Below are 24702 nucleotides of genomic sequence, written 5' to 3'. Positions count from 1 at the left end.
TGAGTGAAGCTGGATCAGGAGACAATACCTCCTGTACTGTGGGCCACTATGCATGGATCCTTACATGTGGGGAGTGGTTCTGGGCTAATCTGGCCACTCATATCCAATAAATGCCTTGGCTTACATACTTATGGATCCAACAGGATAGGACGTTCTGGGAGGGTGCTGCCAGGCATAGGGGACCTAGAGGTATGTCTCACACAATGGGCAGTGAGCCCCCCACGAGGCCTACAGTGGAGCACCTAGCTGCAGCCCTGGAACCCACCTTTGTGAAGAGCCTCCACCATTGCCAGTTGCGCAGCTTGAGGTAGGCGGCACAGTTCCGCTGCAGGACCTTCATGGCTGTGAGCTGCTGCTGCCGCTTGGCAAAAGCCCTGTGGGGGAGGGAGGGACACAGTCACAACCTGACGGCCCTGACCACAGATCACTGGTCCCAACAGTGGGTGACAAGAGCTTCCCCACCACTAAGCTGCTCACAGGGTAAAGGCCTCATATGAACCAACAGACTACTCAGCATAATGTGTCATGCTATCATCCAGGCCATTAACCCACCCATTCCTGGGGAGTCCTTAACTTTACCAGCCAACAGGGTCTGTGTCTGAGCTGTTATAGGGAGAGGAAGATGTTGTACAAAGACACTAGCTGCAGGGCTCAGGATAAATGAGGTTCTACTTATTCTACCACCACAAACTATACTCCCCTCCCAGGGCTGAGATCACACTGGGACAAGTCCTGGCATAGGGAGCCAGGATGCAGACCTGTGTGCAGCTGCCACGCCTGCAGTGAGGAGGCTGGCCTTCCTTAAGGACCCAAGGGAACCTCTTCCTCAGAAACACAGGGCTCCTTGGGGACAGGTGGGGAATAGTGCTGTCCCCCTCATAGGGTGACACAGGATCACAGAGCACAGAAGCTATGGGGACAGCAAACGCAAGCAGTCACCACTTCCCTTCAGGTCCTCTAATCTCACTGGGACAGGAAAAGCCCATGGCCCTTGACCCCTGCTGGCTAGATGCTGCTCAACAGCAGGAGGGCAGGCAGGGGGGACCTGAGAGAAGGGGAGTATAGGAGACCCCAGAACATACTTCCTGGCCAGGTAGCCTCTGCAGCAAGCCTGGAAGCCTATGATGACGTCGGTGATCTTCAGGTCCCGCTCCTCCTCCAAGTGGGCCAGTACACCAGCCCGGAAGAACACTTTGCTCTGGCCGATGCGGTACAGGTTGCTGTCAAGCTCCAAGGCTTTGATCTGCATGGGAGGAAAGCATGCTGCTGACTCGGTGTCACTCTGGACGCCAGGAGGAGACAGCTGAGAACAGTCTCAGGGCTCCTGGAGAGAGAGCAGGGCTGAGGAACACTGAGAAGAGGAGAAGGTGGGCTCCAGCACAGTGACAAGCCCGACTTTCAGAGGAAACAAACACAGGACCTCGGGGTTGAAGGCAATGTTGAGGTTTTCTCTTCCATCTCCTGCCTCTGTACCCCGGAATCACGCTCCACTGAAGTGTACTTGGGCCACCCTCCCACAGGAGGCAGCCAGGAACCACGAACATTTAGATGAAAGGGCATGCCACTCTGCATCTCAGGATCTAACACTAGCTAGGGGACACCATGAGGCACATTCCCCAGCTGTAAAATGGGAAGCACATTTTCTTAAAGCAAAACAAGGAAAGACACACAAAGCAAATAATGGTAGCAGGGCTGTGGAACCCAGAATGCAAAGAAGTTGGCACAGTCAAGCCCCTGCCAGTACCATGTCCAAAAAAACATGAGTCACTCCAGTGACTGGGACAACTCTCTTGTGAGCCCTAGTGGAAGGGCATGTGTGCCAGCACCTGCCAGCCCAAGCCTGCCTACGAGAGGAAGGACTGAGAGCAAGCTCCCATTGGCAGAACCTGGAGTACTTAAGGAGGACTGGGGTGATCCTTGCCCACAAATGGCTGTGCAAGTCCAGGGAGAAGCCCTGGACAAAGAAGGAGCCAACATGGGTCTATCGCACTTTGCCACACAAAGAAAGCATGCCTCATCTTCCCTGCAAAGCAAGGGAGGGGCCTTCCACACCACAGGAGGAACACACAGGCCACCCCACGAGCAAGTGGCTGAGGCTGGACAGAGAAGGCGGTCCAGACACAGGCTGCAAACCCTCCCTGCACTAGCTGATGCCCGTCTGAAAGCAACGGGCCAATTTCCTGGCTTCCATCCTTTCCCTGATCTCCCAGTCACTCAACATAGGCTCCTGCACATTGTACATGTTGAGGGTTTTTTCCCTGTCTTTTCCTTACCAGCTCCTTACACTACCAGCCCATGCCTCTGATTCTTTAGAAAGCTTGCTTAAGCACACTAAGACAACAGGCAGTGGCTGCTACCACAGCCAAGCCAGGAATGACAGGATGCCTGAGAAGTAGAAAAAGGGGCCGGATAGGATTCAGGCCTGGCTTGGCCAATAAACACCATGGGGCTATCAATTATTCAGCCAGAAGTCAGATACATGCTGCACTGGGGGCTGGAGAAAGGAGGGAAGGAAGGAAAAAAAAGTCAAGATACAGACTCCAGAGGCTTTAGGTTGGCCAGTGTCCAGGCCTACTGCCCTGGCTAGGAGCTGTCCACCCACTCACTGGATATAAAGGTCAAGGAGATATGAGCAAGACAACAGGATACTTTTCCCCAAATAAAACAGATCGTCTAAAAGTCCTGTCTGCTATGGCCAGGGTATCCAGCAGAGTCTGAACTCAAACACTGGCAGAGACCACACAACACATCTGATCAAAAGGGCGACAGCCTCTCAGGATGGTCACCTGCCATGAAAATATAGGCCAGAGTCCATGAGAGACGCCAGCAGGACTCACCATAAGCACGCACGCCTGCTTCCCATCCATGAAGCCCTTGGGAATGGAGTTGGGTGTGAGGATCTCGTATCTGAGGAAGGAAAGATAAATTTGGTCATCCTACCCCTTGCTTCAGTACAGCATGGCCTGCAAGTCTCCTATGGAAGAAAACACTTGGCAAATCCACCCTGCTTTTGTTAGGCTGAACACCACCATTTAAGAATGAACAGAGGGGCTAGGAAGGTGGCTCAGTGGTAGAGCGCTTGCTTTGCATGCCTGAGGCCCTGGGTTCCATTCCTCAGCACCACATAAGCAAAAAGCAAAAAGCCGGAAGTGGTACTGTGGCTCAAGTGGTAGATCGCTAGCCTTGAGCTGAAGAGCTGAGGGACAGTGCCCAGGCCCAGAGTTCATTCAGGCCCCACGACCGGACCCAATAAAATAAAGTAAAATAAAAAAGCCATGATCTAAAAAAAAAAAAAAAAGAATGAACAGAAACTTGCACTGGACTATTTCAGTCATTGAGGGTGGGCATTCAGGCTGGGCTAACTCACTACTAACTGCCCAGAATCCTCATTTGGGGCTCTGGGACAACCACACTAGCAGCTTCCCTGGGATGCTCCAGGATGGCCCAAGAAATAAAGAATCAGATCACAGTAGCAGCAGTCAGCACTAAACACAGGCACTGGGCAAACAGGACAATGTTGCTAACATCTGCACACACTGCAAGCTGCAGTGTTTATGACTGCCACCCCCATGAAGTTCCTTCAGTGCCATGCTCCTGGCTTATCCTTTGAATCATATTTCATAGCTTCTCTGGCTACAACACACAGCAGCAAGTCCTGGCAGTCACCAAGAGTAAGGGCTTAGCACACTGACTTTCCTGTCAGGACTAAGATGGGATCATTTATCTCTTCTTACAGAAAGGGTGGCACAGGGAAAGGATGCTCTGGAGAGTTGGTTAGACCTTGATCTTCAAGGATGGGGGCATCTCTACCCAAGGTCCTTGCCTGGAGCAGCCCCTCACCAATGCTCACTACACCGACATCCTGGCCCAGGAAAGGGCCTTGTGCCTGCTCACCTCTGCCGGAACTCCTGGAAGACCACCCTGTTGGGGAAGCCCTGGCGACAGATGCGGATGCCCTCAAGGACGCCATTGCAGCGCAGCTGGTCCAACACCAGGTGCGGGTCCAGTTTGCCAGCCTGGAGAAGAAAGTACACACTGCTGCATCCAAGAACTGATGAGAAAAGGTAGGGTAGGCGGGCCCTCTGAACTCAAAGGGGGAAAAGCTCTAGGAACTCACTATACCCATCAGGTTCTGACAGCCAAGTACAATAATCCAGTCCAAGACAGGGCACAATCAAACAGTGTAACCAACAAGAAAGGCATCCTACATATATGGCACATCTCCTCCACCTCCAGAGCCAGCCTGTAAGATTAGTGAGGCCCCATGGCCCTGCTCTGTGGCTAGAGGAATTGCTGCTGCTGCTGCTGCTGCTGCTTAGTAGTCCCACCAATGCCACTGAGTGGCTGTACCTTTTTCTCATGGTTGGGGATGATGCAGCGGACAAAGTTGGGGTTGGTGTTCCTCAGCGTGGCCATCAGCTTGGCCAGCTGCTCCTTGTACAACTGCCCCACAGTACGGAACATGCCCTTCCTCGTCTTGAAGGCACCAGGCAGTGCTGTCTCAGACATGCCAGCCACCTGGTCCAGGCCGATGATGCGGTCCACTGTGGAGAACACAAAGCACATGAGTGCCTGGGAATGTTGGCTGAGGGGCATAGTGCACAGAGATAGACATCAGGACAGAAAAGAGGGAGAGACAGTATGGACTAGCAAGGCCCTGTGTGGGGCAGACCTAACCTGGGCAGGATACCCAGGGGAGAAAGGCTCCTAGGCTTGTCTCTCTTGGGGAGCAGCACCCCAAAAAAGCAAACTTGACATTTATGTTTCCAACCTTAGCCTGCTCTGGAAGCTCCTAATCCCGAGGAGACATAAGCTGGCAATGTACTGTGGAAAAGACAGAATTCCAGGTTTGCAGGAGACTGCCTTTGAGGAGGTGTTAAAACCTAGCTCAAGGGCTGGGATGGTGGCTCAGTGGTAGAGCGCTTGCCTGGCATGCATGAGGCCCTGGGTTCGATTCCTCAGCACCACATAAGAAAAAAGAAAAAAGCCGAAAGTGGTGCTGTGGCTCAAGTGGTAGAGCGCTAGCCTTGAGCTGAAGAGCTGAGGGACAGCACCCAGGCCCAGAGTTCAGGCTCCACGACTGGACCCAAAAAAAAAAAAAAAAAAACCTAGCTCAACACAAATAATCTCATGATCCCAGGTGGAGAAGACTTGATAACTTTTAACCTTAGAGGACTGGGCTAGAAGCCAGACAGTGGGAGTTCCAAAGACACTCTGCATTGCCAGCAGGACTGGGGATGGCTCCCTGCCTACAGTCACCTCTTCTCAACTGGGGACTCAACGCAACACATGGTGGCATTAGAAGTGGACCCCAAAGAACCACTGTTAGCCCTAAATATTCCCAAAGGTTCCTAATGTCCTGTATTTCACCTGTCTCCTAGATCACAGGTCCCCTTCTTCTAAACCATCCTCTAAAGGGGTAAGAAACCTTTTTCTCTGCTAGGGGTCATTTGGACATTTGTAACATCATTCAAGTGCCAGGCCACAAGACAGCTGATGAAGACACGTTTGTCCCCTCATGTACAAAATTCTTTCCTTGGCCTTGACACGGCCCGTGGGCCGGAGGTTCCACACTCCTGCCAAAGGAAGGGGCCTTAACTGTACGATGCCTGTCCCCCAGCCGCTTCCTCCCAGGTAAACAAAATCAAACAAACTGAAGAGGCCAGCCACAGGAGATCAGTTTTAAGCAAGAGCTGATGTTACATTCGAAGCCTTCCATGGCTGAATGTACAAGTTAAGAATTCCTGCACAAAGCCTATTTCCTGTTCCCCTGTGGCCAGATCCTCTCTTATTAATTAGAAAACAGATGGACACTTGCTTAGCACAGAAGCCAGTCAGTTCGACTCCAAGGCAGTCCACCCCATGCATGCTGTGGGGGCTATTTTACTGGTCACCACAGGCTTCCTGTGGGTGAGTGGCTGGTAAAAGCTGCTCGGGCTCTACAAGAGAAGGTCGACACTGTTCCTTTTCAGGTGTTCTTTCCCCCTGGCTCACTTGACACAACCCAGGCTGACTGGCTGCTGGACAACATGGATGCCATTCAGGAGCGCGGGCACATGGGAGTATGTGGAACGCCTCACACGAGAAACTTGTAGCCACTCAAGCAATCAGACAGAGCTCTAAAGAGACGAATTTTTAACATCTTGTTTTTCCCTCACACATAACATGACAGCCCCAAATATGCCAACACAGCCTGTCATTTGCCAAATTCTCTACTGTAGGCCTGTGACGGGCACAGCTGGAAGTCTGCAGGAGCCCAGGGCATTGCAGGAGAGCAGGCACAGCCAGGAGGGAGGAGCCAAGGGCGGGGAGAAGGCAGCAGAAGCACTTTTGCACAGTTCTGGGTGCACCACACACATAAGACCCCAGTCCGGGTGGCCAGTCACCTGATTCTAGGTGGAGAATGGGAAAGCGGTGATAGAAATAGGCTCTCTGAGTGCTCTGCATCTCTGCAACAGAGAGGTTAAAGCAAGACCCAGGCAGAGGGAGAAACAGCAAGAAAGTATAACTTCAACACAACCAGCTAACAAGAAATAGAGGCAGAAATGCAAGGAGGGCCAGGTGCTGGTGGCTCACACCTACAATCCTAGCTCCTCAAGAGGCCCAGATCTGAGGATTGCGGTTCAAAGCCAGCACAGGCAGGAAAGTCTTATCTCCAATAAGCCACCAGAAAACTGGAAGTGGCTCTATGGCTCAAGTGGTAGAGTACTTGCCTTGAACTGAATTGCTCAGGGACAGCGCCCAGGCCTAGAACTCAAGCCCCACACTGGGGGGAAAAAATACAAGGAGGTGTGGGCCTGGAGACCTGTGCAGCAAGGCTGGAGCCACCATGGACACTGCCACCTCTGGAAGGTGTCCTCACTGTCTGCAGCCCACAGGACCCACAGGAACCTCTGCTCCAGAGGAGCAAGCTCGGGGCAGCCTCTACCTTTTCACTGGGGGAGACCTTTCATATGGGAAAGCTAAAGAGGACAGACCCACATGGGTTCTGTCCAAACCCCACATTTGTCTGGGCCCACTGCAGCAGTGGGAAGATGACTAGCCACACAGGGAGACAGGAGGCAGGCAAAGGGCGTACCATCCTTCCACAGCTCTGACACAAACTTGTCTGAAGACTGATGGAGAAGCGTGGCAATGTTGTCGTTCAGGGGGTCCATGTTCTTCATCAGCCACTCGTCAGCTTTGTAATCCACCTGGAAGAGTTGAGGATCGACCATGAGCTGCTGGGGGGGACAAAGAACTTGCACAACCTCCCCACCCAAGGACAATCCTCTGCCTGGGGATTTCCATCATCAGGAAGGAAATGGCAAGTGCCAAGACAATGAGTACTGACAGAATGTTCTGCATGCTGCCAAAGGAAGAACAGATAACTTAAAAACAACACGGACAGCCAACTGAGACTAAGGGACAACAGTGCAGCTTTCACAGCATGCTGTCTTCTTGGGACACATCCACTTTCTTTTAAGTACACACATCTTGCCATTTTTCACACATAGTCTTAATAACATAGTATTATATTTTCTTTTCCTTTTTTTTTTTTGAGAAGTCTGAGACTGGCACTTGAACTCAGTATATTGCTCACTGGCTAACACTCTACCAACTGAGCTGTGCCTCTATCCCCAAACTATCCTATTTTTATTGTAGAAAAATCCAAGAATGATACAAACAGAACAGCTAGTATCATGGCCTCCTTCCTAATTATACAGCAGCCCTGACGTGCACAGAACATGGACACTGCTGGGACATGGGGTCAACACAGGAGGCGCAATCAACACAGGTTTGCTGCAAGGTAACAAAGCCCCAGAGCCAGCCAGGCACCAGTGGCTCACTCAAAAGGCTAAGATTTGAGGATTGTGGTTCAATACCAGCCCAGGCAGAAAACTCCATGAGTCTCTTATCTCCAAAAAGCCAAAAGTGAAGCTGTATATGGCTCAAGTAGGAGAGTATTAGTCTTAAGAACAAAAGCTCAGCCAGGTGCTGGTGGCTCACACCTGTAATCCTAGCCATTCAGGAGATTGAGATCTAAGGAGCACGGCTCAAAGCCAGCCCAGGCAGGAAACCCATGAGACTCTTCTCCAATAAACCTCCAGAAAACCAGAAGTGGTGTTATGGCTCAAGTGGTAGAGTGCTAGCCTTGAGCTGAAGAGCTGAGGGACAGCGCCCAAGCCCAGAGTTCAAGCCCCATGACCAAAAACAACAACAGAAAGAATAAAAACTCAGAGACAGTGACCAGGTCCTGAGTTCAAGTCCCAGGACTAGCACCAAAACAAAACCATACACACACAAAATAAAACCCCCCAGAACCAGTACATGTCCTCAGAATAGCCTGGAAACACTGTGGCTGATTTCATCATCAAGGCCTGGGACAGTGGGTAGAGAGCGAGTCCCCTGTCCAGTACCACATATAACTGGGCAGCAAGAGTGTCTTATGAACTTCCACAGGAGAATATGTGCATTTCTCGTAAGTGGGAGCGGGCATAAGGCTTGGAACAGCTGTGGGCGATTGTACTCAGTATTCTGGATTTTGTTAATTTTTAGCTACAAGAATATAAGCACTACAGGAGAGACCAGGAGTAATGAGCCACAAGTCAGAGTGTGGGCTGGGCTCAGGATCTCCACTGAGGGGCAGATACAGCCCATCTAACTGTATGTTCAGACTGAAACTAATAGCAAAACGACCACAGAACTCACTGAGAAAAACCAGCATTCGTCTTAAGACTGAACCGCTGTGGCTACCTTAGACCTAATCCCCTGAGCACTCAGACTGGGAAGATGAATACCAGCTAAGGGTCATGACAAGCCCACTGCAGACCAGCTATGCAGCCCTGGCAGTGACAGCAGCTGTAATCTACAGCGGTCAGTGGTCCAGAGCAGGGCCTCTGAAACAGGGGCAGTTCCCTGCCTCCTTGTCACAGGACATGTGTGCAGTCTGGATTGTTGCTACTAGGAAGGCTGCCAACTTCAGGAAGAAGCAGCCACGCTGCGACACTCCAGCACACCTAGGGCAGTTCCCAGAATAACGAAAGACCCAGCCTGCATATCACACTGCCAAGGCTTGGCTCTGGAACACTGACCCAGGCCATACCCCTCAAGCTCATTTCAACCATTAACCCAGTATGGGGGGTAGCCACTCCCATTTTCCAGATGAAGAAATCAAAGCTACAGAGATTAACTATTTGGCCCAAAGTCATCCAATTTATAAGCAGTAGTGCTCTAATTTCAGCTCAAGATTGTGGCTCAGCTTCTCTCCCTGGAAGACGGGTCTGACAGTAGCATAGTAGCCTCCAGTCTCAGTACATAATGGAACGCTGCAAACTCCATACAAGCAGAATACACAAGGTGCTTCATGGGCTGTGTGAAAGCTGACCAGTCACCAGCCATGCTATCTGATGAGTCACAGGCAAAACTTGCTAGGAGCACGCACTCCCCACCCCCTTTGACAGACTACCTGGCTTCTTCTCCAAGAGAAAATGAACCCCATCCACCTGACTGGCCCTCACTGCTGGGTCCAGTGCACGCGCACACGCGCACACACGCACTCACGCACGCATGCACAGACACAGACAGACAGACAGACAGACACACACACACACACACACACACACACGCCTCACCTTGCCGGCATAGTGGATGATGCAGAAGTCAGCCTTGTCTTTCAGCTGCTTGGGCTTCTGGAACTTGGGGTGGGTACCCTGCTCCTGCACCACCTTCTCCACAAAGCTCTTATCGGTGGCTTTGGGGAACCAGCACTCCTCATCCAGCAGGGCCAGGATGCCAGGGGGACCAGCCTGAAGAAAGCATAGCACCAGCCCCGGTGAGCAGGATGTGGAGCCACAAGAGGCCAGAAACCAGTGGGGGAATCTCAGGACCACAAGGTGGCCATCACGTGCGACAGTACAAGTGAAGAGTTCCAGTCTAGGCTGCCACTAAGAGACCCTTACCCAATGATCTACTGTAGTTCTGTAGCACTAGTGAAGCCCTGAAAAGCACAACTCAATCACCCTGCACACCCAAAGTATCTGGTCTCCACGTGTCTGAGGCTTGTCCTGGTGGCTATCACTAGACTCAAGGCACCTCTCCCAGAGCAGCACCCCAGTGCCCTGTCTATGCAGCTACAATGATGAGGTGACAGTAAAAGAGTACCCCCAAAACCCAACAGCTTTCTGAACAGTGAAACTTAGAAGAAGAAAGCATTCTACTATTACCAAGACACTGTCAGACAAGACTTAAAGACTTAAATTTTGATTGATTAGGAAAAGTAAGTAGTTTCATGTGAAAATGGTGGCGAGTGTCAGCCCCCTGCCCCTAGAGGTGCTGTCAAAGTAAAAGACTTCCTCCAGAGCCTCCAGACTAACTAATGGGATAAAAGCTGTTGAACTGTGTTAGTGTTCCATGGGCCTAGGCCAATCTCCATACATGCAGCCAGGGAGAGCGTCCGACCCTGTAGTCTATGGTTCTGTGCTGCAGCAGAAGTGTCAGGGACAGGACCTTCCTCAACAAAAGCATAGCTGTTTCTTTAAAACAATAAAAAGCATGTGGGCCTTGTGAGTCTACTGGCCAGGACGCTTGGCCATGTCCCCACCTGGCCATAGGATCTTCTCAGAGGGACGTACCCAGGGGGCCTCTAGACTTAACCCTCTAAGTAGCATCGACAGCCAAAGGAACCAGACATTCTTTTTGTTGTTGTTGTTGGTCATGGGGCTTGAACTCTGAGCCTGGGTGCTGTCCCTCAGCTCTTCAGCTCAAGGCTAGCGCTCTACCACTTGAGCTACAGTGCCACTTCCGGAACCAGACATTCTTTAACCAGCAAGGGGCTGGGGTATAGAGTGGGCATCACAAAGGAACATAGAAAGAAGGTCTGTAATAAAGACCAGGTTGGCCCTTACTGGCTTCTCAATAAGGTCAATGCAGGGCTGCAGGTCCAGGCCAAAGTCAATGAAGTTCCACTCGATGCCCTCACGCTGGTACTCCTCTTGCTCCAGGATGAACATGGTGTGGTTGAAGAGCTGTTGCAGCTTCTCATTGGTGTAGTTGATGCACAGCTGCTCGAAGGAGTTGAGCTGCAGGGGGAAAGCATCGTCAGAGAGGCCCCTCCCAAAAGCCCAGGAGTGTGGGGAGCCAAGGGAGAGGGCAGCAGGATGCTGGGAGGGATGCTGCAGGCTCCACCATCTGTGGTCTGCACTCCGTGGGCTCCAGTGCCTGTCCTACACCACCCCAACCACCAGAAGTCTTCACCCTCTGGGGCCTGTGGGCTGCTACAGCAGCCTGGCAAAGCCCATCTCTGAATGATGCTTTAAAATGCATAAACTGAAGTACTAAGGACTTTATATTGAATATAACTAACACTGCACCATAACGTAAAAAATATCTGATTTCCATTAGTGACAGGCATTGCTAATACAATAATGGTTTGCGTAACTTTGTTCAATTCACTGTTGACAAAACTGCATGAACGGGGTAGCGGTGGCTCATGCCTATAATCCTAACTACTCAGGAGGTTGAGATCTGAGGACTGGGGTTCAAAGCCAGTCCAGGCAAAGAAGTCTGTAAGACTCTTATATCCAATTAAAGTACCAAAAACAAAAGCTGAAAGTGGAGCTATGACTGAAGTGGTAAAGTGCTAAACTTAAGCAAAAAAGCTCAGGGACAGTGTCCATGCCCTGAGTTCAAGCCCCAGAACTGGTGTACATGCATACTCGCGTGTGTGCATGTGCATATACACATACACACACTCAAACCCACCTGCACGATTTCAAAGAAAGGTCAGAGAAAAATGACAATACTGCTATTGTGCATCACAGATTAAAAACTTCTAATCTACTTTATTTAATCAATTTTCCCCACTAGATTTCAAAGCTTTCATGGGCAAGGACAATGTCTTACACCAGCAAAGAATAAAAAACAAGTAGGGGCACCATCCATGAAGTCTCCAAGAGTATACCTACTTTCTGGGTGGTGGTGGGCAGTCTTGTGGAAGTTAAAGGAGCCGGCCAGTGCAGAGAGCCATGGGACCAGGGAAGAGAACTATCAACCCCAGCAGAGGGGAATCAAGAGGAGGCAGCATGGTGGGTAGACAAAAAGGGTAAAGGAAGCTTACATCAAAGATCTCAAAGCCAGCAATGTCCAGGATCCCAATGAACGATGCACCCTGCCTCTTGGTCTTGTCCAGAGCTTTATTGATACGTAGCACCAGCCAGCGGAACATCCGCTCATAGGTGGCCTTGGCCAAGGCTTCAATGGCAAAGTCAGCCTGGGGACAACATTCGGTGAAACAGGGTGTCAGATATGAAGTTTTAAAACCCCCATGCCCTTTGCCCCAGTAATTACCCTGTGATGGCCTTCCTCATTGGAAAACAGTACTAAATACACAATAGTGAAGAAGACTCATGCATATGTTCACTACAGTATCATGACAACAGTTTCAACAACCCACAGCCAGGCGCTGGTCACTCCCGCCTGTAATCCTAGCTACTCAGGAGGCTGAGATCTGAGGAACACGGTTCAAAGGCAGCCCAGGCAAGGAAAGTCCGTGAGACTCTTATCCCCAATAAATCATTAGAAAACCGGAAGTGGCACTGTGGCTCAAGCGGTAGAGCGCTTGCCTTGAGTGAAGAGTGCAGGGACAGCACCTAAGCCCCAAGTTCAAGCCCCATGACCGACCCTTCCCCCCCCAAAAAAAAAACACAACCCATAAATCCAATAATACAGGAACAGAAACTTAGGTATTTGCAAAGACGTTTTAAAATAAAATAGTGACATAGGAAGGTAGTTATAGAAATAATCGAATGCCTGAGACTTGATTTAAAATAATGCAGTGGAGATTAATGGTGAAACAAGATGGGCCTTCAGATTCTGCTGAAGTTGACAGCTCCCTCAACATGACAGGCCCACAGGGCCTTTCCATTATTCTCTCTCATTGGGCATATATTTGAAAAGTTCCATAATAAAAGTCAGAGTGATAACTAACTTAAAAAAAAAAAAACTTTGCAAGAAATAGCTGCCCAAACCCATCAGCTGCACTGGACATTGATCAAACAAAACTAAGCAACTCAATGGCAGCAATGGGAGGGAGGGAATGAATGGGAAAGAAGGAACAGCTGATGCTATGCAAAGGAAAGGAATGTACATATCACCCGATGTGGAAGAAATAACTGTATTGTCAAAGCTCATAGAACTCATAAATTTTATAGACCACGATAGACAATTTGCCCCATTAAAGTTAGAATGTGTGACTTTAACTAAGCATCACTATCCCACAATACTGTGAAATGTGTGAAATTATGTAATCGCTTAATCACAATAAAGAATTTGCAAAAAAATAAAAATAATTAAAAATAAAAAATAATACTAAAAAAAAAGAAATAGCTGCCCAATAACAATTATCACTGGTTAGGACTATAACAACATTTTTCCTTATCTTGACATTTGTGTATTGCCAATGTAGTACTTCTAATTTAAAAAGACTTAAGGTTGCTCCTTAATTACCAGGGATATAAAAAGCAATAATTGTGTATACTGCCGGTAGAGAACAATGCTCTTGTCTTTTATGCAATGGCTCTGCACAGAAGAGCCACAGGCTGTCAGCAGTCTAGCATGGGGTCCTTAAAATAAAAAAATTGTCGGGTGCCGGTGGCTCACAGCTGTAATTGTAGCTACTTAGGAGGCTGAGATCTGAGGATCATGGTTCAAAGCCAGCCTGGGCAGGAAAATCCATGAGACTCATCGCTAATAAACCACCAAAAACCAGAAGTGGTGCTGTGGCTCAAGTGGTAGAACACTAACCTTGAGCAAAAGAGGCTCAGGGAAGCCAGGCACTGGTGGCTCACGCCTATAATCCTAGCTATTCAGGAGGCTGAGATCTGAGGATCACGGTTCAAAGCCAGCCAGGTCAGGAAAGTCTGTGAGACTTTCAATTAACCACCAGAAAACCAGAAGTGGTACTGTGGCTCAAGTGATAGAGTGCTAGCCTTGAGCTGAAGAGCTGAGGGACAGCGCCCGAGCCCAGACCAAAAATAATGATGATGATGATGTCATCTTCCAAGTACTAAGAGATAGGATGGGCACCATGACTAAAACCAGAAACCCCAACAAAAAAGCAGTCTGGCCTAGAAGGGATCTGGACTCCAGGGGTGGCAAGTACATTGGCCAGTCATGGACAGGAAAGCCTCTAGCACATGTAACAAAGCAGGTGGAGGAGAAACGGCCAGCTGGCTTAGGCTCTCAAGAGTGGCGAAGGCTGCCACCCTGGCACCAGAAGCCATTCTACAGAAACATCGGTTCCTTATTTCATAGAAACACATGCCAATGTCCTCAACTGCTATGCAGACTCAGGACGGAACATCCCAGGCATGAGGCTTTGGAAGGCCACTCCCCAAGCTCTCTGTGGTACTGCAGACTGAGTAAGGAAATCCCATGCAGCAAAATCCACACATAGGCCTCACGCCTGACATAGCCCCAGCACCAAACCCAGCTCCAGCCCCAGTCCTGGGCAGCCATACCTGCTCTTTAGTCTGTGCCTTCTGCACGTAATCTCTTCCCACCTTGATGCGTGGGGTGAGGATGCCTCTGGTGAAATCAGTCACGTTGATCCCCAGTAGGTGGGACACCTTTTGGGCAGCTGATATTTTCAGAATAAGGGAGGAGGGGTTAGATACAAGGCTTAATTAGACCCAAGAGAACAAGCCCTCTATTCAGACTAGAGGGAAAGGAAGGGAAGCAGCCATTATTACCACCAGAACAACCGAACCTGGGCAGCCTTCACCTCCTAAGTGGACACCTCATATCACTAGCAAAATGGGTCCTTACCCCAAAATAGGACCGAGGGGAGGCAGGTCCTCCCTTGTGCCAGAGGCACGGTGACATGTGGTACCACAATAGCATATTGTACAAACCACAACCCAGTACTAAGGGAGAGACCCTAAGAATGATCAACATGGACAATCACACGGAGCTGTATCAGCCCCGAGGGAAGAGCAGCAGCTGAGCGAGCATGCTTCATCACATCACATCCTGACATGCTCATACGCAAGGCTCGGGTTTCTTTCACACAGCGAAGGAAAGCACTATTTCAGTATTCAGGATAAGTGGCTTGGCCTCAGGAAGCAATGAGAAAAGCCCTGGTCTACATGATCGGTAATTTCTCTAGCTCATTCTGATGCTTATGGTATGAGAAAAAAAAGTAGGGTCATGTTCCGGTATATTTTTACATCTGTATGAAAAATAAAGGAAAATGGGCACAGTGGCAAACACAGTGGCAAATCCCAACCACTTGAAAGGCTAAGACTGGAGGATCACAAGTTTAAGGACAATCTGGGCAACACAGTATGACCACCCTCTACCTTCTCCCCATCTCAAAAAAAAAAAAAAAAAAATCAGAATAGACCAGGTGCTGGTGGCTCACACTTGTAATCCTAGCTACTCAGAAAGCTGAGATCTGAGGATCCGAGTTCAAAGCCAGATTGGGCAGGCAAGTCCATGAGACTAATCTCCAATGAACCACCAAAACACAGGAAGTGGCACTGTGGCTCACAGAGGTATAACGCTAGCCTTGAGCAAAAAAAAGCTCAGGGGCAGTGCTCAGGACCTGAGTTCAAGCCCAACTGACCCACCCCTGCCCCCACCAAATCCAAACAGAAAGGCACACACAGCCATAAAAACACAAAAATGAATAAAGACACAGACAGACAGGAATTTCAACATGATTTCTGAACAATCCCACCCCACCCCCCTGCCCCAGACAGCTGGCCTGTGGTGCGGATGTGTTAATGTCACCTGTGTTGTCAGGCATGGAGGCCTGGTCGGTGTTGCGTTCCTTCTTGAAGACGATGTTGCCAAGCTGAAGAACCCCTGAGATGACCCGCAGCAAGCCTTCAGGGTACAGCAAAGGGGGGTCAGAAGCAGACAGGAGGTCAAAGGGAACTCTCCTCTGTGTGGAGGTAGCACTCCCCAAGGATAGGCAAGTTAAGACAAGCCCCACTTCCTGGGGCTCTAGGGTGACTGGCTGGTACTCTGGAATGTAGAGGTCTCACCCCCACCTGCCACTATGGCCTCTGTTTCCCCGGTTTCCCTCAGACCCATTTATGGGCAGCCCTATTCTGATAGGAACCGCAATAATATGCCAATGTTTCTAAATCTGGACTGAGGACATGCTTCTAGCTCAGGACCCACTACTTGCTTTATATAAAGTTTTATTGGAATATAGTCATGACCATTTATTTACACATTGTCTGTGGCTCTTGTTCACTCTCTCGACACATACTCTGTTCCAAAGTAGACATAGCCAGAAAATGGGGCACACCCCTCAACTCCATCATTCCCTAGACTATAGCCCCTCTCAGTCCACACTGATGGTCATCTGGGTCTCACTAACATAGGGCCCTGGCTGGCCGGCCACAGAGCCACACTCCAGCCAGCCACTCGGCAGAGACGGAACAAAAACATCCCAGTCAGCACTGGCACAGGCTGCCTCAGTGGACCCACAGCACACAAGCAGATACTTGTGGTACCAGCAGAAACAAAACCCTTAAGACCTAAGCCCACCCCCTCAGGGCCTTCCTCTAGCTTCTACAGCGTTCTCTAAGCATCAAGTACAACTCAGGGTTCCTTCCCAGGACACGGGGCCAGCCTCTCCTACCCCTAACTATAAGAGGAACAGTCTGTACCCATTTGCTCTTCTTCTGGGATGCCCATAATCCTCATGGCCTCCATAGTCTCCTGGAACATGTCCTTGTCCTGTTGCCCGGGGATGGTGACGTGCCCATTGGACAGGAAGCGGTATTTGTTGTATGGCTCCAACAGAAGGTCAGCTGCAAGGGGTGAAGAGCAAGGGCTGATCAGCAAGTATTGAAAGCAGAAGCCTTGCCAATCTAGTGCCTCCAAGATTTAGAGACATGGCAACAGCCTCAAGAGCCCAGGGATGTCCTGGGATCTGTGGTCCCATCCCTGTGAACTCCTCAGGTATGAGGCTGACAGGTACATAGCACAGAAGAGCATGAGGCCCTGGACTCAAGATCCTGCCTGTGACCCAATCTAGCCTCTCTCCTGAATGCTCAGAAACTGTCCTTGGATGGCCTAAGGACAGGAGTCAGAGTTATTTCTCCTCCCCAAACCATGCTGATCTTTCAACACCCACAATGGTACACAGCTCCGCACACCAGGAGGGGCCTAAGTGTTACAACCCAGGAGAGCTATGACTCACTCTTCAAGTGCTCGCCAGCCCCGGAAAGCAGGTAGTAGAAGATGTGGAAGGTCCGTTCCTCCTTGGCTTGGCGGATGGCACGAGACTTCTCCAAGAGATCTTGACAGGCATTAAGGAGCAATATAATACGAGGTGGAGGGAAGGTAAGGCCGTGGTTTTCCTTCTATCCCCACCTAAAAGGAACTAAATATCACCAGGAAGAAAAATGGCACAAAATGGCAAAACAAAAGCAAACTATATTGGTCCCATACTTCCAGCAGAGTTACTTATCCAAAGTGTCAGCTGATAGTTCACGCCTGCGATCCTAACCTGAAGAGGCTAAGATCTGAGGATTTCGGTCCAAAGCCAGACTCCAATAAACCACCAGAAAACCAGAAGCAAAGCTGTGGCTCCAAGTGGTAAAGCACTAGCCTTAAGCAAAAGGAGCTCGGGGACAGAACCCAGAATCTGAGTTCAAACCCCATGACTGACCAAAAAGAAAGCTAAAAGACAGCAAGCAACCAGGCCATAGTACTAAACCACCTTAAGACTGGGCACTGGTGGCTCATACCTGTAATCCTAACTACTCAGGAGGCTGAGATGGAGGATCACAGTTCAAAAAGTCTGCCAGAACGATAAAGTCCATGGACACTCTTATCTCCAGTGAACCACCAGAAAACTGGAAGTGGCACTATGGTTCAAAGTGGTAGAGAACTAGGCTTGACCAAAAAAAACTCATATTCAAACACCATGATTGACCCCCCTCCCCCCGCCTCAAAAAAGGTGTGAGTTATACCTTAGAGAGTCTATTGCCTTCTGACCAGTAACAGGAGACTGGAGTACTTTACAAGCAAAGGCCATAAGCATGAGACACATAGATAGCATCCACAAAGACATCAATGCCCTTGGGAATGTGCTTATGGTTTTCAGTAGTTCACCCCTAATAGGCACAGAACTGTACCCTGCCATAAAACCCAAGCTCTCTGTTGGGCTTATAATGCCCTCATTCTGGTAACTCCCCAACTCTACAAAGGTAGTGTCACAATGAGCCCAAAAAAGGGAAAGCACTGAAACAAGGAAGATGCCTCTCCTCTGGGAAGACACCTTTTCCTTCCAGACCCCACCTCTTATTCAATCAGCCATAAGGATACAAGTCTCAATGTTGGCACCCACGATGTAGCCATTGACATCAAAGTTGATGCGAATGAATTTTCCCTGAGAAAAAGCAAATAAAATGATGAGAGACTCCTGATTACAGAGTTGGGGAGCAAGGAGTAAGCCACAGACCCAACACCTTGTCTCACATCTAGAAGGAGAAAGCCACGGGACCACGGGTGCCTGTTTGTCAAGGCAATACAACAAGCAGGATGCAAAGGCATCACGTTGTCTGTCCAAAGCCAGGAGCCTGGGTCCAGCCCAGCCTGGGCTGAGCTCCTGGCACAGAAGGGAGGCAAGGAGGCTCACTGGTACCACCCTTGGCCCTGGGAACTTTTGGACACTGCTATAGTACAGCACTCTGCTCACTCCCTCACTGGCTCTTCCGCCTTAGGTGAAGTTGGTTAAAGATGCTGTTTATGGCCATCTTAATTAAGAGAGAGAGGGCAACACCACACGGGCAGGAACCATCTAGACCAGGGAGCACCAAGTTTGAATCCTTCTCACTCTGAGATGAGAGCCCAGGTGGAAAGTCATGTGGAACATCACAAAACGGTCTCAATATCTGTCCCAAGAACTGGGGTACCACTGGCTGCTACTCACAAATCGTGAGGAGTTGTCATTCTTCACTGTCTTGGCATTTCCAAAGGCCTCCAGGATGGGGTTGGCCTGCAGCAGCTGCCGCTCCAGCTCCCCCTGTGAAGGAACCCAGAGACTTGTGAAGGCCAGGTAGCAGTTGGGTCTGCCAGGCCTGCTCTACCTCAATGGCAGACACAAGCCTGCAGGCCCAATGTGCTAGCAACAGAGGCTTCTAGAAGCTGCCACTCCATCTTCAACTAGGCTCCTAATCATTCCAAGGTCACCTTCCCACTGGGCCTTTGGAGAGTGTACTGGTTTTAATGCTCATGGACTGACCAGAGGAGAAAGCAAACGCTCCTGTGGCTCCAAGAACCCAGACATGGAGGAACCTATTTGAGAGCAATGAATGAACTAAGAGAGGTGGCATGGCTCTCCCTGTCTCTAATCCTCACTTTTTTTCTTTTTCACAAGACAAGAAAAGGGTGTCAGATCTTCAGAAAACACACTGTGGCCTAGTCAACTTTTCATTATCCTAATTGGCCCCTGTCCTGACACCCCCGAACCTAATCCTACCATAGCAGAGTCTAGTATAAAATCACTAGGCCATTTATGGGGTCTGAGCTATTCATCGATAATGTCAACCAATCCTACTTGTGGGCTGCTGGTGCCGTGTGGCTAGAAAAAGGTACCGGATGCCTTCTCATCCCTCACAATTCTGGGGGTGGGCAAGATGAGGCATACCCACATCACAAAAGAAGAAGCTGAGGTTGAAGGAGAAGGAATGATTTGCCCAAGGTCATCCAGAAACCAATGGCAAAGCAGTAGTCAAACTCAAGGCTGCTGCCTCATCTATTAGCTGCTATGACATCCACCCAAGCCCCATGTCAGGGTTCTGCCCGGTCAGGCCTTCTTGATAGCAGCTATCATCCACCTGACTAGCCAGGTAACAGCCAGGGCTGGCTGAGGAAAACAGGATCTCATTCCCTGTCACAGCTGGACCATCAAGGGGAAAGAACTCACACAGGGCCAGGCGGAGTTTGTCTTTATTAGCAAAGCTGGAGGTCAGCCAGAGCTTTACGGGAACAGCAGCTGCCTCTGAATGATGAAAGGAAAGCTGGCAGCAGCTACAGGAGCTCCCAGGAGACGGAGATGCCAGCCCTCCAGCACACCTTCCACAGACACAACCTATCTCTGCAGGGTACCAAGGGTGTTTTATAGTCCAGTTCAAGCTGGCTGAAGACCCACCAAGGCCAGAAGGGGACTAGACAAAGCCTCCCTCCCCCACTCGGCCATCTTCAGACAGGGCTCCTCCCAGACTGGGAAAGCACAGGTAGAGTCCATCCGGTGCCTTGCTCCTGAAGGGAGGTCAACAAGGCCGGGCGAAGGGGCAAGCTGGAGCAGGATGCACATGTGCGCCTGTATTCAGCAGACATGGACACCAACTCCCACCCACGAGTCTCAGGCGGGTCTGGAAGCCGGCCCCGGGGAAGTCAGCCGAGGCGGCCCGCGGAGCCAGATTTGGATAGAGCCACTCCCCACCCACTGAAGCTCCTCACCCAGTCCAGGCCTGGCTGCCAGGCTGGCCGAGCCACTCCCCTTCCCGCAGACATACACAGTGCATGTCTGTGTCCCACCAGAGCCTGCGCCCGCCTGGCTTAAAGGCAAAGCTGAAGCCTCTGTTCCGAACCACATGAGAGTTACCATGGAAAGTGGGACCAACAGGCTGACTGGGAAAAGTCACTGAATACAGGGCGTTCCCTGCCAACTGTGAAGATGGCTAACCTATACAATTTCCTCTATCGATATCTAATTAGGCACAGCAGACTTTGATTTTTTTTTTTGGTATGAAATCTGCATGATACGAACTGATCCTTCTCAGTTTGGAACTGCCAATTTAGTTTCTGAAAGGTTTCACTGGGTAGTGTTTCTGACAGTGCACTAAAAACACCGAGAGAGGATGGAGGCCACAGAGCACTGATAGGACTGGAAGTCTGAACAGTCCCTTCCTCCAAGCCCAGCTTTGCCAACCTGCAGACCTGGCCAAAGCCCAACATTGTGCTTGACTTCCATGTCTTAGGATGACCAAGCAGACACTCCAAGTACAAGAAAAAGAACTCACTTCCAGAGATGCCACTACAGGCCTCTCAATACAAGACTGGCCAGCCAAGTTTGAGAGTGCTTCACATGGAAAATTCAGGCATGGAAATAAACTACACTGGCCAGTGGCCTTTTACACTGAGGGCCCAATCAGTGACTAGACCTTAGGTAGACACAGAGCCAGGGATAGGTGCCTTCCATGTCTGGACAGCTTTGCTCTCACTGCCAATCCCCCTAAGCCCTCACAATCTGCCATTTTCACTGAGTGCTGGAAGCTAGCCTTCCCCTAGACACCTGGGTTCAGACGTAAGCATCTGGGGCTCATGGCGGCCCTGCCTCCTCTCCTTCACAGGGAATCCAGTGGCACACTCCTGAGAGCCAGTCACAGACCAGGCATTTGATAAATAGTTGGGAGACAGATTGTTCTGAAAATGCAGAGACAGAAAACCACAGCTAGAGAACTCCAAACCTCGCAGATCTGTTTTACAACAGATCTCCTCAAAGAGTGGAAAATTGGAGGGGAGAAAGAGAAGGAAAAAAAAAACACCTTTATTAGTTTCTAAATATAACTCCTGACACCCATGGAAAAAAGCTCAGAGCCTTGAGAGGCTTGGCACATGAAAAGTTGCTTCTGGGTCAGTTCCAGAAGACTATACATGAGGACATTCTGCAGGACGCACCCCAGATCTGCATGCACAGACACACGCCCCGACTTACTGATGAATGCTGTACACAGCAAGCCAGTAAGGATGGAGCCACCAAGGGTGACAGAACTCCCCTGATGGCCTCAGGGGACATTGCTGGTACTTAGATTTCACAGTGCAGTCTAAGTATGCTTGAGGAAAGAGAAAGCACCCCATGATCATGCTTAAGACTAACCACCCCAGCCCCTAGAAACTCCAGTGGGACCTCCTGACATTGCTTAGCAGCAGATGAGGGACAAGCCACCTGTATCTGGTGAGGACCACCAAGGCTATGGGGCTCCAGGAGAGCAGATGCCCATTCCACAGTGCCACGGTCAGTTCTGCCTGGAACATGACAGCTGCTAGCACTGGTGGGAGTCTGAGCAGTACTGCAGTTGTGAGAACAGCTAGGTCATGAGATGAACCCATTCTGCGAGGGTCATTGGTTCAGAGTGCACAAGAAGTTACTGTGTGTCATACCAGCCCCTCCTCCCAAAACAGTGAGCCGAGCCTACAAGAAGAGTTCTAGCTGCAGAAAGTGACAATGTGTGGAGTGAAAAGCTGCTCAGGAAAAAAAAAAATACAGAATCCAAGGGCACACGATGGCAGAACACGCATTCCCGGTGCAGAACGTGCAGTAAACGTGCAGCTCACCTAGCCAGGACACTGCTGAATTCCACCAAAATCCATCAAGAGGGAGAGGGAGAAAAAGGGAAGTGAGATGACTTTCCAATTACCCTTTCTCTCTCTGTGGGGGGCTGTCCTCCCAGAGGCATTTCCACAGCAAGGAAAAGAAATAGATTTCCCAAGCAGGCCTGCCCAAGACCCTAAGTCTTGGGCTTTCTCTCCAGCCTTCGCATAGAAGACATCCAGCAACTGGGTACCTACACCAAGGGTGCTGCTAGGCAAACCCTGGGCTGGCTCCAGTCTCCCTGGATACTTGGAAGGTTGCAAGGCTGAGAGCAGAATGGGATGGCCACCACCCGACCACTCCCAAGACTCTGCCACCTACAAAAATGGGTAGGCCTCTGCTCCTTTCCCCAGAGCATTCTTAATTACATCAAGGCCGTGATCTTTAGGTTCTCCTCAAGCACCCCGCGGAAGGTCCCACAAGCTGTGGCAGGATGGATGTGCAGTACACTCACCTGGTCTTTCTTGCTCTTGTGTGAGGAAGCCACATGAGCCAGGTACTGGATGACTTTCTTGGTGTTCTCTGTCTTCCCCGCTCCAGACTCTCCCCTGCCAAGAATCAAGCAGGTCCTCAGAGAGCCATGGCCCTGGCCTCTGACCCTCTCTACCAAATGCTCTGCTGCCTATCATTCTGCTTTTCAGGGAGCCAACACCTGCTAGCAGAAAAAGGGACAGCGAGGTTCTAGAATCCTCCCTTAGTCTGTTTCCCATGGCCCTAGGCTAGGTCAAAGTCAGCTCACATGTACTCCTTGCCTGCCCACTTGGCAGCCTTTGCAGACAAATGTTTTAGGAATCAGTGGGAGGCAGCTGTTGACTTCGGGGTCAAAGGCACTTAATATGAGTCCCTTTGAAACTTCACTTAGGGGTGTGGTCTATACGTTAATTCCCTCTGTGGTAGAACTTATCTGTCTCCCTATTAAAATCAAATGGAAACCGGTGTAGCCAGAACCATCTGCTCAGGAGCTGTGACCTGGGTAAGGAGACTCCTGTTCCTCCTGTTAGAACCCCTTGCCTGCTCACCACTCCCCTGAGAAAGGCAATAAAGCCTCTTGCTCATTATCAAGCTGGGGGGGGGGGGGGGAATCAGGCAGCAAACACATCATCCCAAGCCCTGTCCCCAGAGGAAGTGGCAGGGGCGTGAACTTCTCAAGGAGCTTACCGACCTGAGCCTTAGCAGGCCAAGAACATTCTTTCCTCCAGAATTAAAACAGGGCTGGGCTCCAGCACCACAAAACAGAAACAAAAACAGGTCAGAAAAACACTTACGTGCACAAAATGGACTGATCCTCCCGATCTGAAACAAAGGAGACATCAGGTTAACTTTGGCCAGACAGAGACAAGACTCCCCACTTGGCTTCTGAGAGCTGGCCATGTCCTAGACAAGGAGCACAAAGCCACAAACTCTGCCCATGAGGGATCGCACACCCCTCCAAGTACAGGCTGACCAAGGGCCTCAGGAAGGAAGGAACATTCGAGGTGGCAGAGCTCTGGGCAGCTGCCTGCCCCCTGGGAAATCTAGTGTCCACCCACACTATTCTTTCTCCCTCCTTGGAGAGCTGGCCTCTGGAATGCTCCCTAGAGGCTCCTTTGGGGTACACTAAGATGGGCCCTGCCTTTGTGTGCCCTTAGCTGGGGTAGTAGCTGAAATCACTACGTAACATTGCTGCCAGCTGGCATGGTAGTGTACACCTGTAATCCCAGCACTCAGGAAGCAGAGGAGGATATTGAGTACATGGCAGGTATTTTAAATGCTATGCCTATTTAAGTAAGGAGGCCAGAGAATGGCAGGGGGAGTGGGGGAGTGCATATAATGATATCATGTCTCAAAAGACTGAAATATGGGAACTGTAGCTCAGTGGCAAACATTTACCTAACATATACGAGGCTGTGGGTTCAATTCCCAGCACCTCAGAAAATAAAATATTCCCACCTTCCTTGAAGTTAAAGCAGCCTAAACCCAGCATCAGGCTGTTTCCTGTGTTTCTGAGTTGTGGTGAGATAGTTACTTCTGTGTCTGATTCCATAACACAAAGTAGATACAGTATTGACTCCCCTTCAGGATTATGTTGAGAACTAGAAATACTAGAGTGGACCTTGAGTGGAGATCCCCAAGGGCAACTGTTTACTGCCCCCCTCCATCCATTCCTGCCGTGGTGTGTGTGTGTGTGTGTGTGTGTGTGTGTGTGTGTGTGTGTGTGTGTGTGTGTGTGTGTGTGTGTGCGCGCTCAAGCGAGCAAGCACGCTCAGGACCAGGCACCAGGAGAATGACTCAGGGTTTTCTGTGCACATGGCCTCAGGAGATGGATTTAGCTGATCAAGACC

The 24702-nt window shown here is 50.1% G+C and overlaps 1 protein-coding gene across 1 annotated transcript in view; it reads right to left on the bottom strand.

Moving 5' to 3' along the window:
* The window catches only part of Myh9 (myosin, heavy chain 9, non-muscle), an 88930-nt gene that overhangs the window by 18491 nt on the left and 45737 nt on the right, over positions 1 to 24702 (bottom strand). Inside the window, exons 4-20 of the mRNA XM_013024854.1 lie at positions 23647 to 23674; positions 22836 to 22929; positions 18935 to 19027; positions 18328 to 18391; positions 17198 to 17296; positions 16662 to 16805; positions 15772 to 15867; positions 14499 to 14617; positions 12098 to 12250; positions 10887 to 11060; positions 9615 to 9788; positions 7079 to 7193; positions 4351 to 4544; positions 3895 to 4016; positions 2838 to 2907; positions 1083 to 1243; positions 266 to 374 (exon numbers count right to left, since the gene is read on the bottom strand). Of these exons, the coding sequence (XP_012880308.1) occupies positions 266 to 374; positions 1083 to 1243; positions 2838 to 2907; positions 3895 to 4016; positions 4351 to 4544; positions 7079 to 7193; positions 9615 to 9788; positions 10887 to 11060; positions 12098 to 12250; positions 14499 to 14617; positions 15772 to 15867; positions 16662 to 16805; positions 17198 to 17296; positions 18328 to 18391; positions 18935 to 19027; positions 22836 to 22929; positions 23647 to 23674 (2009 nt within the window). The remainder of the gene's footprint in view (positions 1 to 265; positions 375 to 1082; positions 1244 to 2837; positions 2908 to 3894; positions 4017 to 4350; positions 4545 to 7078; positions 7194 to 9614; positions 9789 to 10886; positions 11061 to 12097; positions 12251 to 14498; positions 14618 to 15771; positions 15868 to 16661; positions 16806 to 17197; positions 17297 to 18327; positions 18392 to 18934; positions 19028 to 22835; positions 22930 to 23646; positions 23675 to 24702) is intronic.

The sequence above is a fragment of the Dipodomys ordii genome, unplaced genomic scaffold, assembly GCF_000151885.1.
Source record: "Dipodomys ordii isolate 6190 unplaced genomic scaffold, Dord_2.0 Scaffold79, whole genome shotgun sequence".
NCBI lineage: Eukaryota > Metazoa > Chordata > Mammalia > Rodentia > Heteromyidae > Dipodomys > Dipodomys ordii.
The sequence above is the reverse complement of the archived record's forward strand: the minus strand, read 5'-3'. Positions and strand labels throughout refer to the sequence as shown.